We start from the raw sequence: 16254 nt of genomic DNA on the forward strand, positions 1-16254 counted from the left end.
AATTTTTATTGTAAAGCAAAATTTGAAATTAAAAAAAAATTAAGTAAAATAATTATAATAAATTTTATTTTTATTATAGTAATTTTTTTAATGTGCATTATTTGTAATTTCATTGTTTTAATCATATTTTTATAATATTATTTGATTTAAAGATGAAAATGAATACTTTTTAATTCAATTTTTAATTTATATTAATTTTATAAATGTTAACCAAACAGGTTGCTACTTTTTTGTTTTCATTTCTTTAATTTTTTACAGTGATACCAAACGGCCCCTTAAATAACACCCCAAATAAAATCAAATTTCACCTTTTTTATAAAAAAAATTATTTTCTTTCTTTATCGTTGATTCCTAAAACCAATTCATATTGAATTTCCTTCGATAAACCCTTAAAAAAATTTCATTGTTCTTTCTTTCTTGGGTTCTGGGTTGGTAATATAATTTGTAAAGAAATTGATAGAAAAATATGTGACATTTATTTTTATAGCATCAAAAGTTAAAAAGCATCCAGATTTGTTCATTACCATTTTATTCCTTAACACAAAAAAGTGATAGATTTCAATTTTTTTCTTCATAGTAAATGATTTCAAGCTGAAATTAAATGTGCTGTGATCATCTTAATCCCAGCTTGAGATCACGCAAATGCAAAAGTTAGAGAGGATCACGCCAATGCAAATGCCAATTCATCATCATAATCAAGCCAGAAGTCAAAATCATCGTCTTGCAGAAGAGGAATACAATAACAATAATAACCAAGCTTTACATCTCGCTTTGTAAGTCAAGCATTTACATCAGAGCATAGAAGACAAACCACAGCTTACCAATTCAGTGGAACAGCAATATTATGAAGTTGTAGGGACTGCCACACAAGGCCCAAGATGTGCATATCAGTGGCCCAATACGGCTAGAGAAGCCCATAATCAATGAGGCCCACCTTCTCTGGTTTATGGCCCCCCAAGATACTAGGCTCTCTCTTGGATTGCTGCAACCAGAGCTTAAAATTATCAGAGGAGAACCCATTTCTAATAAATGTATAATTTAGGAAATAGACATATGAACACATGAAGAGGAAGATCCCCTATACAATTTCTCCCTAATTCCCATGGTTTATTTTTTGGATCCTGCAAGGGGAGACAAGGGTTCACTGTCAAAAAAATTATTGTTGCTGCAAACTTACCTCCCTAGGAAACAACATTTTTGAGAGATAAGACCAGCTTGAATCTGATAAAAAAAATTCAGGAAACAAGGAATAATGATCCATATGAATGCTTACATGCTGCAGTAAATACAAACACCACTCTTTACCATTTAGTTCACAGTTCAAATGCGGCAAATCACTTATAATCAGTCTACTGTACAACAATAATATATAAAACTACCAATACACACCAAAATTTGCCTCTTTACCATTTAGTTCACAGTTCAAATGCAGCAAATCACTTATAATCAATCTACTGTACAACAATGACATATAAAACTACCAATACACACTAAAATTTGCCTCTTTACCATTTAGTTCACAGTTCAAATGCAGCAAATCACTTATAATCAGTCTACTGTACAACAATGATATATAAAACTACCAATACACACTAAAATTTGCAAAAAAAAAAACTAGTAGTCTCAAGCACAGGACCTCTCAATATGCATATACAAACTGTTTTTGTGTGCATACATATGTATATATATATATATATATTCAAATAGGAGCTGGAAAGTCGCCACTGACATCAACTTCAGATTCGATGTCATCCTCCTCATGATCGGGATCCGATTCTCCAGCAACAGCTTGCTCACCTGCAACTTTGCTTCCTGCTTCAGGAGTCCGAGCTTCTTGTATGATTCGCATTATCTCTTCAACATCCTGAGGGGGTCGGTCATGGTCCACTTCCCTGTAGTTTGTTCTTTCACCTTCAACTAATTCCTTGGGCAGATTCTTTAGAAACCAAGGGTGTCGTTTAATCTCTGGGATGGTGATCCTCTGAAAGAAAGATTGAGCAGGAAATTTACTGATTGCTTACTCTCTAGAAGCTATTGGTTTGCTGTGTAAGCCAGTACATATTGGTTTTGCTGAATAAAGTTTCACTTTTACCCCCCAAAAAAATGAATTGTTGAGAAGGTGTTTCGAATGGCTTCTTAAAGTTACTTGTATCACTTGTGACTTAAATAAGTTACTTTTTCATATTCAAAAAAATATTAGTTACTTGGATCATAAGTTGCATAATTTTTTTTTATGAGTCATTCCAAATAATCACCCCAGTATGTAGCTTATAGAGATTGCGAGAAAATAAACATATACAGAATGTCACCTTCGATGGATTGGCAACAAAAATACGAGATAGGAGGTGCCTGCAATCTGCGGACACACGTACGTATTCTGGTATGGAGTACTGAACACTCATTATTCTCTGTTGAAAGCAAGAAATTTTCTAAGTTTGCTAGTACAAGCTACTAGACCATTAGATGAAAGAGGTGGTCCTACAGCCACATACAGAACTAGTGTTCTGAAGCAAACTCACCCCAATGGTCTTGCGAAAATTTCTTGGATCTTCAGGATCTTCAAATGGGTATGCTCCCACCAACATCACATACAGTGTCACACCACAGGACCAAACATCTGCAATCTACAAGAAGAAAACTATAAGATTTCCAAGCAAATCGCATAAAGCCATAAAGGATCAAGGCATTTGGTTAATGTCTAATATGTTGGGAAATGGATGGAATCAGCAACAAAGGCATACAGAACAGTTGAGACAACTGAGCATTTAACCATTCTTGTTCTTCAAATTACAATCTTTAAAGTTCAAACGAAATCCAAGTAGTTCTGTCAAGGCACATGACTGTATATTCTCATGGATGCTCAGTGTAGCCCATTCCACATTCCAATGGCATCCAACTAATTACAATGAGCCAAAAAAAATGAATGAAAGGGACTTGCCCTTGGGGGCAGCACCTTTCCAACCATGAGTTATTTTTGTCCTCTGAATCCAAATATTGGGTGCAGTCTTGCCACATCAAAACATTATTTTTAGGATCATCTCCCTAATAGATGGGATGAAAATTCTCATTTGGAACCATTTAAATATACAGGCCATACAGCATTGTGAGTAGAGATTTGAAATGATCCCTATGTGCCTCTTTCAATAGCTTGTTGACACAGAATTGGATGGGAAATAGGGCCAAGGATATGTGCTAACATCATGAAATCATACACTAGATAGTCATGATAAAAAATTAAAAAAAAAATTGTGCACATTTGGGGCAATAAACATAATCAAGGGCAGCTCGTCATTGCTCTGATGACAAACACCCAAGAGTACGACACCCAGGACACAACTAAAGGTCACCTAGAATTTCACAATAAACTCACATAGAAATGAGCATGACATGTTCAGTGCTCACTAGCTAGTTTTGTCACCTGATTTTGTGTTCTAGTCTTTATCATTCTTTAGTGAGTGGGTTTCTGAGATAGCCAACTTCCTCCACGTGTCCATAAAAGAATAACCAAAAATTAGATCATTAAGATAATATTTCTGACATAACATTTTTAGTTTACTTTTAATAAAAGTAGACAGTTAGGATTACCATTTTGATGTGATAAATGGAGTTGGATGATGAGAACTACAACATGTGATCCATATATAACTAAATAAGAAAACCACATCCCACCCTCCTCCCCCCACCCAAACCGCTCCCCAATTTTTTTTAGGAAAAAAAAAAAATTACAGTTTGGAGCTTCTTCTGTCAGACAGGCAGATACCTTTCCATCATATTCCTTCCGTGACAGGACCTCTGGAGCAATATATGCTGGTGTGCCAACTGTTGACTTAGGTTGTGAATGCAACAAAGCAGACTGTAATCCAACAATAAAGAGTCAAAACAGAGCAAGGAATCCCCAAAAACTTTTTAATGGGTGCCTAAATTAATTGCACAACACTAAAAAGCCTCATCCTAACTAGAGCATTATCAACCTTGGAATAACCAAAGTCACAAATTTTAAGACGGGGTGCAGCACTTCCATCCAAGAGTGTATTTTCCAGTTTCAGATCTCTGTGACAAATTTCCTGCATATCAAAGCAAGAATGATGTTATAATCATGTAATAAGAGGAACCAATCAAAATATAAAATGCGAAAAAGATAACCCAGATATTATACCATCGAATGACAGTAGCTGACTCCAGATATTAGCTGCTGGAAGAAAAATCTCGCCTGTTGTAGACAGGATTTGCAAACAAGTAACAGAATGTCAATAGAAATACAGCTAAATGTGGCGAAAATGACCAAACATCTCAATTAGAAGGCACAAGTTATGAGTCGATGACCTCATCTTCGCTAAATCGACCAGCACTGCATATCCTCTCAAACAGTTCACCGCCAGCTGCATATTCCATGACAATAGCTAAATGTGTAGGAGTCAGCAGGACCTGTAGGCAAAAAAAAAAATATATATGTTTCATAAGTTCCTGTTTATATACAACTGGATAAGGCATTATTCTTGGAATTAGCTTCATGTTTGACGCATATATCTCACCACAAAGTGGAGAAGAAGAAAGCATAAATTCATGGGCCTAACTTATGGATATGCTATGTATGTCGTATAATACCGTAAAGGGAAAAAAAATAAAAGAAAATTAAGGAAAAAATAACACATGATAATAAACAAGAATTTGATGAGGTGCAGGACTTGATAAACATACCTCCTTGAATCTGATAATGTTAGGATGCCTCAAAGATCTGTGGTTGATTATTTCCCTTGAAATATTCTCATCAATCTGGAGCCAGGAACAGAAATTATATTAATAACACTATCAAAAATACAAGAAGCCATAAAGAAAATATTTTTGAGTAATGATATGTAAAATACAGAAAAGAAAACTGACTCATATTAACTCAATCCTGGTCTTAATGTGATATGACACAGGTGTTCTGATGTTTAACACAATCTGGGCTCAAAAAGACCCGAAATGCAACCTCACCAGCAGCAAGCCAGATACAAGTCAACAGTTATTGCAGAGCCAACAGCTACAATAAGCATGGTTCTTGTCAAGATACGGTTACAAGTTTGCTACGTTGATTAAAAATTATTTGTATGTTAATTTACATGCTGTCATCGATAAACATCAATGGGCAAATTTTTTATATGTTGCTAGAATAACAGGATTTACCATACAACAACTATAAATACAAGCAGCTTATTCTGCAGAAAGATTCATATTAATTAAGCAACCAGCGAAGTAGCACCATCATGTTAATGACTTGTACAGTCGTCAAGGCATCTGACACAGCTAACACTCATGCGATGCTCAAGGTACATGAAGATAATCCGTTGTCTAGATCTTCAAAAGTGCATGATGAAATTTACTCATAGGCTTAATCATTTCGGTTATAGTTTGGATTCCGGTATGCCAAAACACAAGTCAAATCCTAATTCCACTCTCATGATGGTTTATGGATTAAAAAGGCCAGCTACAGACCAGGTCTGTGTGCCTCAAAAACAGTAAAAATGTTTTAATACTGTTGAACTGTTCAATAGCTTCTCAACATTTAGGCCACCAGTGAACCTCTCAAAATTTAGACACACTTGGAAAGCACAATGAAATTGCAATACAAGCAAAGACTGCTTAAAACTCTGCAAAATTTTCGAAGTTATCATCATTCTTCAACGAATCTTCACGGAATGACTTTGTTGATAACATAGACTTACATTATTACCAATTCACCAGTAAGGTCAAAATTGGTTATTTAACTTCATCTGCTTCGTTAGTGGAACCAATTATTACCCCTAAGCAATATTAGATCCTCCATGCGAACCCAGTGTTCTCCTCCTTAAATAATCCTGCTTCACCTGCCTAGTCTGGCCAAATCATTAACCAATATGAACCATCTCCTTTGACAGCTCTGATTTTTTAAAACTTCCTGGACGTATTGATGAAATAGATAAAGCCTCAAACACATCATGCCTCTTTGTCCATGCTAATCAACAAGTAATGCTCTGCCTAAATTTATATTGATCAATATCTAAAATATTTTTTACAAAACCAAAGTAACAACCATGCAGTCATGAGACACCAACATCAATAAAGAGAGCAGTTTCCAGATGGCAAACGGTATCCCTGTAACATCCTAGCATTTCTACACTTCAACCAGCTCATCTCAATAATTTTCAAAGAACATGACCCCTTGTGAATAATACATATAATTTGTCGTAAAAACTTTTTGTTAAAGATTCTATAACTTTTCCTCACAATTTCAATAACATATTCTCACCAACCATATTCTCTAGGAAAAAGAGAAAAGTCCCCAATCAAATTTAGACACTTCTAAGGCAGCTCCTTGTTAATGGTTGAATATTCAAGAATCAATACATTATGCTGTCTAAACAGATTAAATTATTCAAATACCATTGTTTTCCTTTGGAGTTTCTAACATATCCCTGTAACATCCTAGCATTTCTACACTTCAACCAGCTTATCTCAATAATTTTCAAAGAATATGACCCCTTGTGAAAAATACATATAATTTATCATAAAAATTTTATGTTAAAGATTCTATAACTTTTCATCACAATTTCAATAACATATTCTCACCAACCATATTCTCTAGGAAAAAAAGAAAAGTCCCCAATCAAATTTAGACACTTCTAAGGCAGCTCCTTGTTAATGGTAGAATATTCAAGAATCAATACATTATGCTGTCCAAACAGATTAGATTATTCAAATACCATTGTTTTCTTTTGGAGTTTCTTTCTAACATATCTTGGATCATAGAGTTTTTTATATTCACACATGCCTAAAATAATGACTATAATTGACAAGTTCTTCACAACCTAGGCTTAGTTCCCCCACCCCACTATGACTTTTTAAAAAGAACTTTTTACAAGGAGCTGATGAAAATGAGCTTTTCAAGTAGCTGCAAAAGTTGTTTGGCCCCTCTATAAAAAAGGCAATTTTGAAAAGAAAAATCCGGCGTTTAATGTTTGATAAAAAAACTATAAGCTGACTGAAATGTTTGAAATAACTAAAATACGTATGCTAGTTTATGAGTGCTTTAGTTAAATTATTTATCAAAAACTAATTTAATATTAATAACATAAATTTTAGAAATTAACATATATGAATAATATGATTTAAATGGTTATTAAATTATTTTTCAAAAAAATTATTTGTATAAAACAATATCAATACCAATATGAGCCCTAAATTTTTTTTTGAGTTATGAAAAAAGAAGGAATAAAGTATGGGCAGGAGAGGTGAGTGGATAATTTTGTAATATTAAAAAATTATTAGGGACATCCATGAAATATGATTATCTTCCAACAAAAAAGTCAATTTTTTTTTTATTTTAAAAGCTTCAAAGCTAACTTTCAAAAGCTGGAAAAGTCATTTACCAAACGCAATAGACCTAGTTGATATTTTTAAAAAGAGAAGTTGAAGGGGGGTGGGGGACTCACCCCTAGTAGAGTTAAGGTCTACCATTCTTTGTTTATAAAAGGGAAAACAAAACATTTAAAATTAAATAATTTTCTTAATCTGGAGGCTCAACAATAATGTAAACATTTTGTGAAGAATAAATCAAGCAGGGAAAAATAAACAAACTTAAATGACAGCTGCAGCAATTAACCAGAGCCGAATTGGCAAAGGAAATTTCAATTGTGAAAGGGAAATTTCAAAGGAGCTCAAGATGGAAGATTTTTTCCACAACACATTGATGGATAAATCTCCAAACACACCTCAGCACTGTTTGGTTTAAGGGCCGTAAAAACACATCAATAAATGCTCTCCAAAACATTCAGTCTTCAGACAAAACCCAATTGACTGAAGAGTGAAGAAAAAGAGCACGAGCAGCACGGCCTGTGATATATTACACACTCCTCAGTCCTCACCTCAGCATCCTGGAGAGGTTCTGTAATCCATAAACAAGCATGGGCATCCATGGCCAGCATAAAATTCTAAACCTCACAACATATAAAAGTAAATAAAGCTCCAATTTCCAAATGACATGAGAATGGATTGCTGGTATTTTGAGCAGGTCACTCAAACCCATAATGTCACACTTCCTGAATTGACCAACACATTTATTGATCTCTCTTCCTGCCTTGAAAATATAAATTCTAGGAAGATATTTTCCCCCCACAAATACCAATAGAAAGTATATAAGAATTTATTGCATTCGTTACAGAAAATTTCAACAATCCAACTTCACCTCGAAAAACAACAAATTTCAAGCAAAGCGCAAGTGAGTTTTCAACAAACAATATGTAAACAAACTAAATCGGTAATTTAAGACCAACCCAAGAATAGAGACTTAGCACACAAGAAAAGTGTATTGCTTCAAATTCTACAACTACCGCAGTCAAGTTCAAATCAATGCTTGAAATGGCTTGTCAGACGAGAACAGTAAGGTTACCTTCTTCCCCCTTTCTATGTATTTGACAGCAACAAGCTCCTTAGTCTTCTTATCTCTGACCAGCCTCGCCACACCGAAGTTCCCAGAACCCAGCTCCTTCAATGCCTCATAACGCTCCTCCATTTCAACCCGCAAAGCAAATTCAAATCCCAACAGAAAAAAATCTCTACCACCGAGAAAGCAACGCAAAAGAAGAAGAAGAAGAAGAAGAAGAAGAAGAAGAAAAGAATCCCAACAAAAACAGAGACCCAGAGGAAAGAGACAAATTGAAGGACTCTTCTATGAATCTACAGAGATGGGTCTTTCGGGGTGCGACCGAAAAAGTTGAGAATTTGCGAAATTGAAATCTCCCAATCGAGAAATAAAGACGGGAGCATAAGAAGGGACACGTAGAGGGAAAAAGGTCACTTCCAAATGACGTCGCTTGAAGAGATGAGGACTGACGGAGAGAGAGGAGCGAGGAGGACGATGACACTGCACTCCATGGAGTTCCTCGGAAAATGACAAATGCGGAAACAGGACACGCGGGGTGCGCAGGTTCAAGTGGGCGCACGGCGGGTCTCGCTGTCCGTCCAGATCGGGAAGAGGGCTAACGCGCGCTCCCCCTTTTTTGGTGGGTCCTTTGGAAGATTGGGCACAATGATGGGATTTTCAGAATTTTCCGCGACCGACCGTCCTATTTTGGGCGGCCGGCCCACTCTCTTTTGAAACGCGTGAACCACGCGCTCCTGCTTAAGCCAATAAACTCTAATTAATCCTGAAGTTAAGTTCATGAACATATTAATTATTTTTATTGTCATGTTGATTATTAATAATAATTTTTATAACATTAAATTTTCAAATAATAATTGTTTGGAAATGGAAAATTTTTTTATAACTTTTGCTTTTAATGATTCTTATAGAACGAATTTCTATGATATTGTGATCGCTGATATCAAATAATATCATAATTTTAGTCATAAAATAATTAAATAGTTTAGAGTTCTTTTTTAAAGAATTGTTGACTCGAATCCAACCTTGATTTGAAGCTTCTCCTACTTGATATTTCACACATTTAAAATTTTTATTCACAATTTTAAACTAAGACTAATAGTAATAGCTTTTGTACTTTAGTGGGTTTGAGCATCGTTTTGTGATTATTGAATTTAAATCGACTCCTTTAACGTAAAGGAACATGCATCCTTTACCTTTGTGCCAAAGATTAGAATTTGATTTTTTGAATCTCATAGTTAAGCACTTTGAATTCAATCATTTTATTTTATATTATAAAATTGTGGATTTAATATAATACCTACACCATTGACGTAAGAGCTTAAATAGTTTTTATTATGTAAAATATTGCCTAGTATAGAAGATTATTAAACTTGAAATCGAAGATGCATGAATATAAGTTCATCATTTACCTTATAATTATATCTAATTAATAGAATAAAGGATCTAAAATTCAAAGTTTGAACCTCTAGGTTAATAAAGTTCTTCTCGCATATCTAAAGTTTTGTTGAAGAGTAAACTTGACGGTGGCAGCAATATTTGACGACGACTGCCGACCAGCCGCTTCTATTGATCACTGGCCACCAACCTCACCAACCAGTTACAATTGTTGATTATTTTGATTTAGAATCAACTATAAATAGATGTGTGTGTGTGCCATGTAGTATATGGTGTTAAGAGAGTGAATAACCAATGAACGAGAGAGGGAGTTGTTTTTTTTTTTAAGTCTTCTGTATTTATTTCAGATTGAAATAAATTGTTTTTGCAATTGAGTACAAATTCCTCACTAAGTTTCAGTCACAACTAGTGATTGAGTGTCCCCTCCACGCATCAATGGTATCAGAACGTCCAGGTATGCCGAAATCTGCCAAACAAAGACGAACAAAGGAGAAATTCAATTTTCTCCTAAATTTGAAGTTACTCAAAATCCAAAATTGAGTCTACCATTGTGAAATTCACATCGAGACGATTCCAACGGTGAAAACCATGTCTCAAACGGACTCCAAGAGACTCCACACGTGCTCATATGCGCCTCCAGTGAAGTCAGCGTCCATCCTAAGCACGCACGCACCAATGAGGATTCCGATCGTTGGCTTCATGCGTCTTCCTTGCCCGAGTTGTGAGATCCGACTTGGCCACCTGATCCGAGACCCAACCCAGCAACCCAACTCCAGCCCCACGAGCACAATCCGACCCGCCTTCTGACCCGCATCCAGTCACTGACACACGGCATTCCGAGAAGCCGCCACGTGGCTCAAACGGTAACAACGATCGCCGTCTTTTGGCCATTAAATCAAATCAATTTTTTTTTTTAAACCAGTCCAAAATTTCTTTTAGCCGGTTCAATGATTTTTTGACCGATTCTTTGCAACCCAAAACCGATTCCTAAGGTTTTTTGACCTTTTGAACACATTGGTGGCATCAGATTTGCCAAAATCAATCCCCATCTCTCTATTTTTATATATTAAATTTAATGGCGAACGGTGCTGCCCAAGCAGTCATTTCAAAGTTGACCTGAGAGAATTATGACAACTGGTCTATTCAAAATGAGAGCCCTTCTAGGTGCTCAGGATGTCATGGACATCGTTGAAGATGGGTACAGAGAAAGCCCATTAAAAGAAGCCGAAGCAGCTATATCCAATGCTCAAAGAGCGTCCTTGCGAGCCGATCGAAAGAAGGATTGCAAGGCAAAGTCCATAATCTACCAAAGCCTTGATGAGACCACGTTCGAAATCATTGCGTCGGCCAAGACATCCAAAGAAGTTTGGGACTCTCTCCATCGAACACACAAAGGTGCAGACAAAGTGAAGAAGATTCGTCTTCAAACATTACGAGGTGATTTCGAATTTTTAAAAATGAAATCTACTGAATCTATTGCTGACTACCATATACGAGTTATGGTAGTATCAAATCAATTGAGAAGAAATGAAGAGACTCTCAATGATGAGAGAATTTGTGAGAAAATTTTGCAATCTCCGGATCCAAAATACGATTATATAGTTGTGACTATGGAAGAAACAAAAGATTTGGAAACCATGTCCGTAGAAGAACTTGTGGGCTCACTTCAAGCCTATGAGCAGAAAGGCAACAGAATGAGTGATGATAAAGCACTGAAGCAAGCTCTCCAAACAAAGTTGTCCCTCACTATAGATAAATATGACAAAGAGGGGACTTCACAGCAAGGAAAAGGACGAGGCCGAGGATCTCGTGGAAGAAATTATAGAAATTTTGACTTCAGAGGAGGTGACAAAGGTGGAAGAGGTCCCACTAGAGAAGGACGCAATCCTACTAGAGAATGACGTAATCAACAGAACTATGTCCCACGAGGCAGAGGACAAGGAAGAAGAGGGGGATACAATAACCATCCAAACGTAGACAATAGAAACGTTCAGTGCTACAACTGCCACAAGTATGGACACTACAGCAATGAGTGCAGAGGTAATCCCCAAAATCATGAAGTAAATAAAAATGCTAACTTTGCATAAAAGGAGAAAGCCGAAGGAGAATCGTTGATGCTGATGACACACAACTCAATCCACCAGGACCAAAATATTTGGTACCTTGACTCTGGAGCTAGCAATCACATGACTGGAAGAAAGAACCTTCAATGAACTTGATGAAAAAGTTCAGGGAGAAATATCATTTGGTGATCTCTCTAAAGTACTAGTTCAAGGAAGGGGAAATGTCCTAATCAAGAAGAAGGACGGAGATAATGCTTACATCTCCAATATCTATTACGTGCCAGATATGAAGACTAACATCTTGAGTCTCGGACAACTTGTCGAGAAAGGCTACCAAATTAGCCTTAGTGATAAGCAGATGGTGATAATAGACGCTCGAGGAAAGCTGGTTACTCAAGTACAAATGGCAAAGAATCTAATATTTCCGCTCGCTATTCAACATGATATGCCAAGGTGTTTGAGCGCTATCATCAAAGACAAAGACTGGCCATGACATCTAAGGTATTGACATCTGAATTTTGAAAGTTTGAAACAATTGATAAGCAAGAAGATGGTGAAAGGATTACCCAACATCCACCACCCAAATGTGATATGTGAAAGTTGTGTTCTAAGCAAGCAACAAAAAAATAGTTTTGGAAAGCAAGCCGACTGGAGATCTACCATGCCGCTCCAACTAGTACACACAAACGTGTGTGGTCCATTGAGACCATTTTCAAATGGACAGAATCGATACTTCCTCACCTTCATCAATGACTACAGCAGGAAGACTTGGGTCTACTTCCTGAAAAGGAAGTCAGAGGTGTTCAACAAGTTCAAAGAGTTCAAAGCTCTTGTGGAGAAACAGAGTGGCTATCGTATTAAGTCACTTCGGTCAGACCAAGGAGGAGAGTACAAGGACGAAGCTTTCTGAAATTCCTTAGACAATAAGGGATTCAAACACAATTCACACCAACCTACACTCCCTAGTTAAATGGTGTAGCTGAAAGGAAGAACCGCACAATCTTTAACATGGCTAGGAGCATATTAAAGGATAAAAATGTGTCCAAAAGTTTTTGGGCAGAAGCAATGTCATGTGTAGTCTATCTACTCAACTGGTGTCTTACGAAGAGTCTTGATACAAAGACACCACATGAAGCCTGGAGTACTCACAAGCCCAGTGTGAGTCATCTTAGGGTGTTTGGCTCCATAGCCTACACCAAGATCCCAGAAGCCATAAGGACAAAATTGGAAGATAAAGGAGAGAAGTGTATCCTTGTTGGATACAACGATAGCACCATGGGATATCGACTTTACAATCCCTCAACAAGAAAGTCATTCACAGTTGGGATGTCATTTTTGAAGAAAATGAATCCTGGAAATGGGACCAGGTTGAATATTCCAAAGATGCGGAATTAACACTTGAAGGAGAAGAACCCACACAGACAAGAGAAGTGACTATTGAGTCACAAGTTCTCGTGCTACAAATACCTCCACATGATTCACAAAAGAGGAATGAAACTCCATGACCAATTAAGCGTGAAATCTCAGACATGAGACCTAGAGGAGCTCGAAATCTAGCTGACTTGTATGAAACTACAGAACCAATAGAAGAGTATGTTACTCTATACTGTCTATTGTTGACCAGCGACCCGGTTAGCTTTGAGGGAGCTAACGAAGAAAACAAATGGAGAAAAGTGATGGATGAAGAGATTCAATCCATCAAGAAGAACAAGACTTGGGAGTTGACAAATCTCCCGAAGGGTCGCAAAACTATTGGTGTGAAATGGGTCTACAAGACCAAGAAAAACGCTCAAGGAGAAGTTCAGAAATACGAAGCAAGACTTGTTGCCAAAGGCTACAAGCAGAAAGAAGGGATTGATTATGGAGAAATCTTTGCCCCGGTTTCTAGGCTTGAAACCATCAGATTACTAATTTCACTATCAGCACAAAATGGATAGAAGATTTACCAGCTGAACGTGAAATTAGCATTTCTGAACAGTTTTCTGGAAAAAGAGATCTATATCAATCAACCACTTAGATATGTGAAGAAGGGCAAAGAAAATAGAGTGTACAAACTAAACAAAGCACTATATGGCTTGAAGCAGGCACCTCGTGTGTGGAACATGAGGATTGATGACTATTTCCAGAAGAATGGATTTCAGAAGTGTCCCTACGAGCATGCGTTATACATGAAGATGGAGACAGATGGAAGCATGTTGATAGCCTGCCTATATGTTGATGATATGATCTTCACTAGTAACAATCCAGAGATGTTTGCCGTTTTCAAGAGGAGCACGGTCAAAGAATTCAAAATGCCGGATATTGGCCAGATGACTCATTTTCTTGGCATAGAAGTCGTGCAAAGCGAGAAGGTAATCTCATATCTTAGAGCCACTATGCAAAAGAAGTACTGAAGAAGTTTGGGATGGACAAATGCAATCCTGTGACAACTCCGGTTGAAACAAGATTGGAATTGAGAAAGAATGAGGAAGGAGATGTTGACCCCACATATTTCAAAAGTCTGGTTGGAAGCTTGAGGTATTTGACGTGCACTAGACCAGACATTGTAACGTCCCCCTTTCATGCTTATATAATAATAGCAAAATAAATAAAACAATCAACCCGCACCCGTAGGTAACGGGGACACTTGTCATTCACAGCGGAAACCTAAGCAGTAGTAAATATAAATCACATTCATTAACTAATAATTACATAATACCAAAGTCTACTATAATCTCATAATACTGTGTTTTTATACAATCTCCAAAACATCAAAATAAACCTAGGATCTTACAACAAAAATCTCTTCATCCTAGATCAACGCTTACCCTTCTAGTAGGGAAGCTCAATTCACTCAACAGCGGCCCTGACCCGCCGGTCTCTCTGGGTTTCCTGAAAATCATTTAATGTTCGGGGGTGAGACATTTCTTAGTAAGAGAAAATAAACTAAATACATCTGTGTGGCAACATGAATACTTAATGATAATATAGATATACAGTACAATCTTCATACCAGAAAACATTCATCATTTAATAACTGCAAAATGTATACTTTCATATTTCGAATACATCATACTAAACATAACTGTCTGGTATAACTAATAATACTGAAAACATACCCAGGATGAATAGCTAGTTGATGTCATGTATTACCCCCCATGACGGGTTGTGCAGCCCGAAGGCGGGACCCGACAATGGCTAGCCGACCAATGCCGAGTAAAAAATGTTTGTAAATACGATACACCTTGAACCGAACTGCCAGTTGGATGTCTACACTCTACACTAAAAGCCACATCGACTATCCATCTCCCACCCCCTCGTGGGGTGGTTAGCACCAATCTGATCATAAATATCTGATCTATAAGCTACGGTACTGAGCTCCTGAAACTGAACTAAACTAACATCCGGGTTGTGATAACATATAATACATGACATTATAGCATTTTTCATAATTTCATAAATACAGCCTTGCGCTGAAAATCATTCCATAAATACGGTCTTGCGTTGAACATCATTTCATAAATACGGCATCGCACCGAACATTTCATAAATACGGCCTCACACCGAACATTTCATAAATATGGTCTCGTGCCTAAATCATTTCATATATATATATATACGGCCTCGCGCCAAATCATTTCGTACATATCACTCTGAAAATAATCAATTATCATGTACGTATCAAAATCATCATAATATACTGTATCTTTTCATAACTCCTGATTTGTCATATCATTACTTTTCATGAAAAATAACATTCATGTCACACAAGTTGAATAATTCCGTACATTTCATTATAAAATCACATTTTTTGTATAATAGCAGTATTTTCCCAATAACATACATTTTCTCAATTGTATTCAAATATCATACTTGTTTTCCTGAAAATTAATTTACCAATAAATAATAATACACGTGGAAAATAAGTGTTTTTGTTTATTCTCTTACCTGACACTAAAAAGAAACCCCCCTAATTTCACTCATCCTGCACTCGCGGGGTTCTCCGTTCAACTCTCTGAAAACAATAACTCACAGAACTAAACTTTGATATTTTCACGTGAATATCATTTCCTATAGCTACAGTAAGACCAAATTTGGCATAAAAAGTCTTACCTCAACTCAGGGGTAAATTTTGACTAGCTTCCACCAATGATCTGCTCCGGTAGATTTGGAGAGAACTTCCCTAGGAGCGTCATGGTGGCCTTAGATTGTCGATCTGACAAACGACGGAGCTGAAATCGAAGAGAGAAGAGAGAGAAACTGAAGGGAGAGAGAGAGAGAGAGAGAGAGAGTGAGATTTTTCTTAAATTATGCGTTTAAATCCGGGTTTCAACTATTTATAGAGTCAAATTCATCGACGAGACACGTCACCTCGTTGACGAGTCCTCTAGAAAGTTCATCGACGAAACTACACCC

General features: G+C 36.7%; 1 protein-coding gene across 1 annotated transcript; it reads right to left on the reverse strand.

Annotated features, from left to right (window-relative positions):
* Window positions 1-1484: 1484 nt before the first annotated feature.
* On the reverse strand, window positions 1485-9031 carry LOC131164015 (serine/threonine-protein kinase SAPK3-like). The gene is made up of 9 exons (XM_058120908.1): window positions 8408-9031; window positions 4699-4773; window positions 4324-4425; window positions 4157-4210; window positions 3972-4064; window positions 3761-3853; window positions 2520-2624; window positions 2310-2408; window positions 1485-1981 (listed from the first exon to the last, which is right to left on the reverse strand). The coding sequence occupies exons 1-9, from the start codon at window positions 8528-8530 to the stop codon at window positions 1700-1702; spliced, it is 1026 nt and encodes a 341-aa protein (XP_057976891.1). The 5' UTR covers window positions 8531-9031; the 3' UTR covers window positions 1485-1699.
* Window positions 9032-16254: the final 7223 nt, after the last annotated feature.

The sequence above is a fragment of the Malania oleifera genome, chromosome 9 (assembly GCF_029873635.1).
Source record: "Malania oleifera isolate guangnan ecotype guangnan chromosome 9, ASM2987363v1, whole genome shotgun sequence".
NCBI lineage: Eukaryota > Viridiplantae > Streptophyta > Magnoliopsida > Santalales > Ximeniaceae > Malania > Malania oleifera.

Excerpts from the sequence above, each read along its gene's own strand:
- LOC131164015 (XM_058120908.1), bottom strand. The coding sequence starts at position 8,530 with ATGGAGGAGCGTTATGAGGCATTGAAGGAGCTGGGTTCTGGGAACTTC. Across the intron at positions 2,625-3,760 it reads GGAAGGAATATGATGGAAAG|ATTGCAGATGTTTGGTCCTG; the intron begins GTATCTGCCTGT and ends TTCTTCTTGTAG. Across the intron at positions 2,409-2,519 it reads ATTTTCGCAAGACCATTGGG|AGAATAATGAGTGTTCAGTA; the intron begins GTGAGTTTGCTT and ends TGCTTTCAACAG.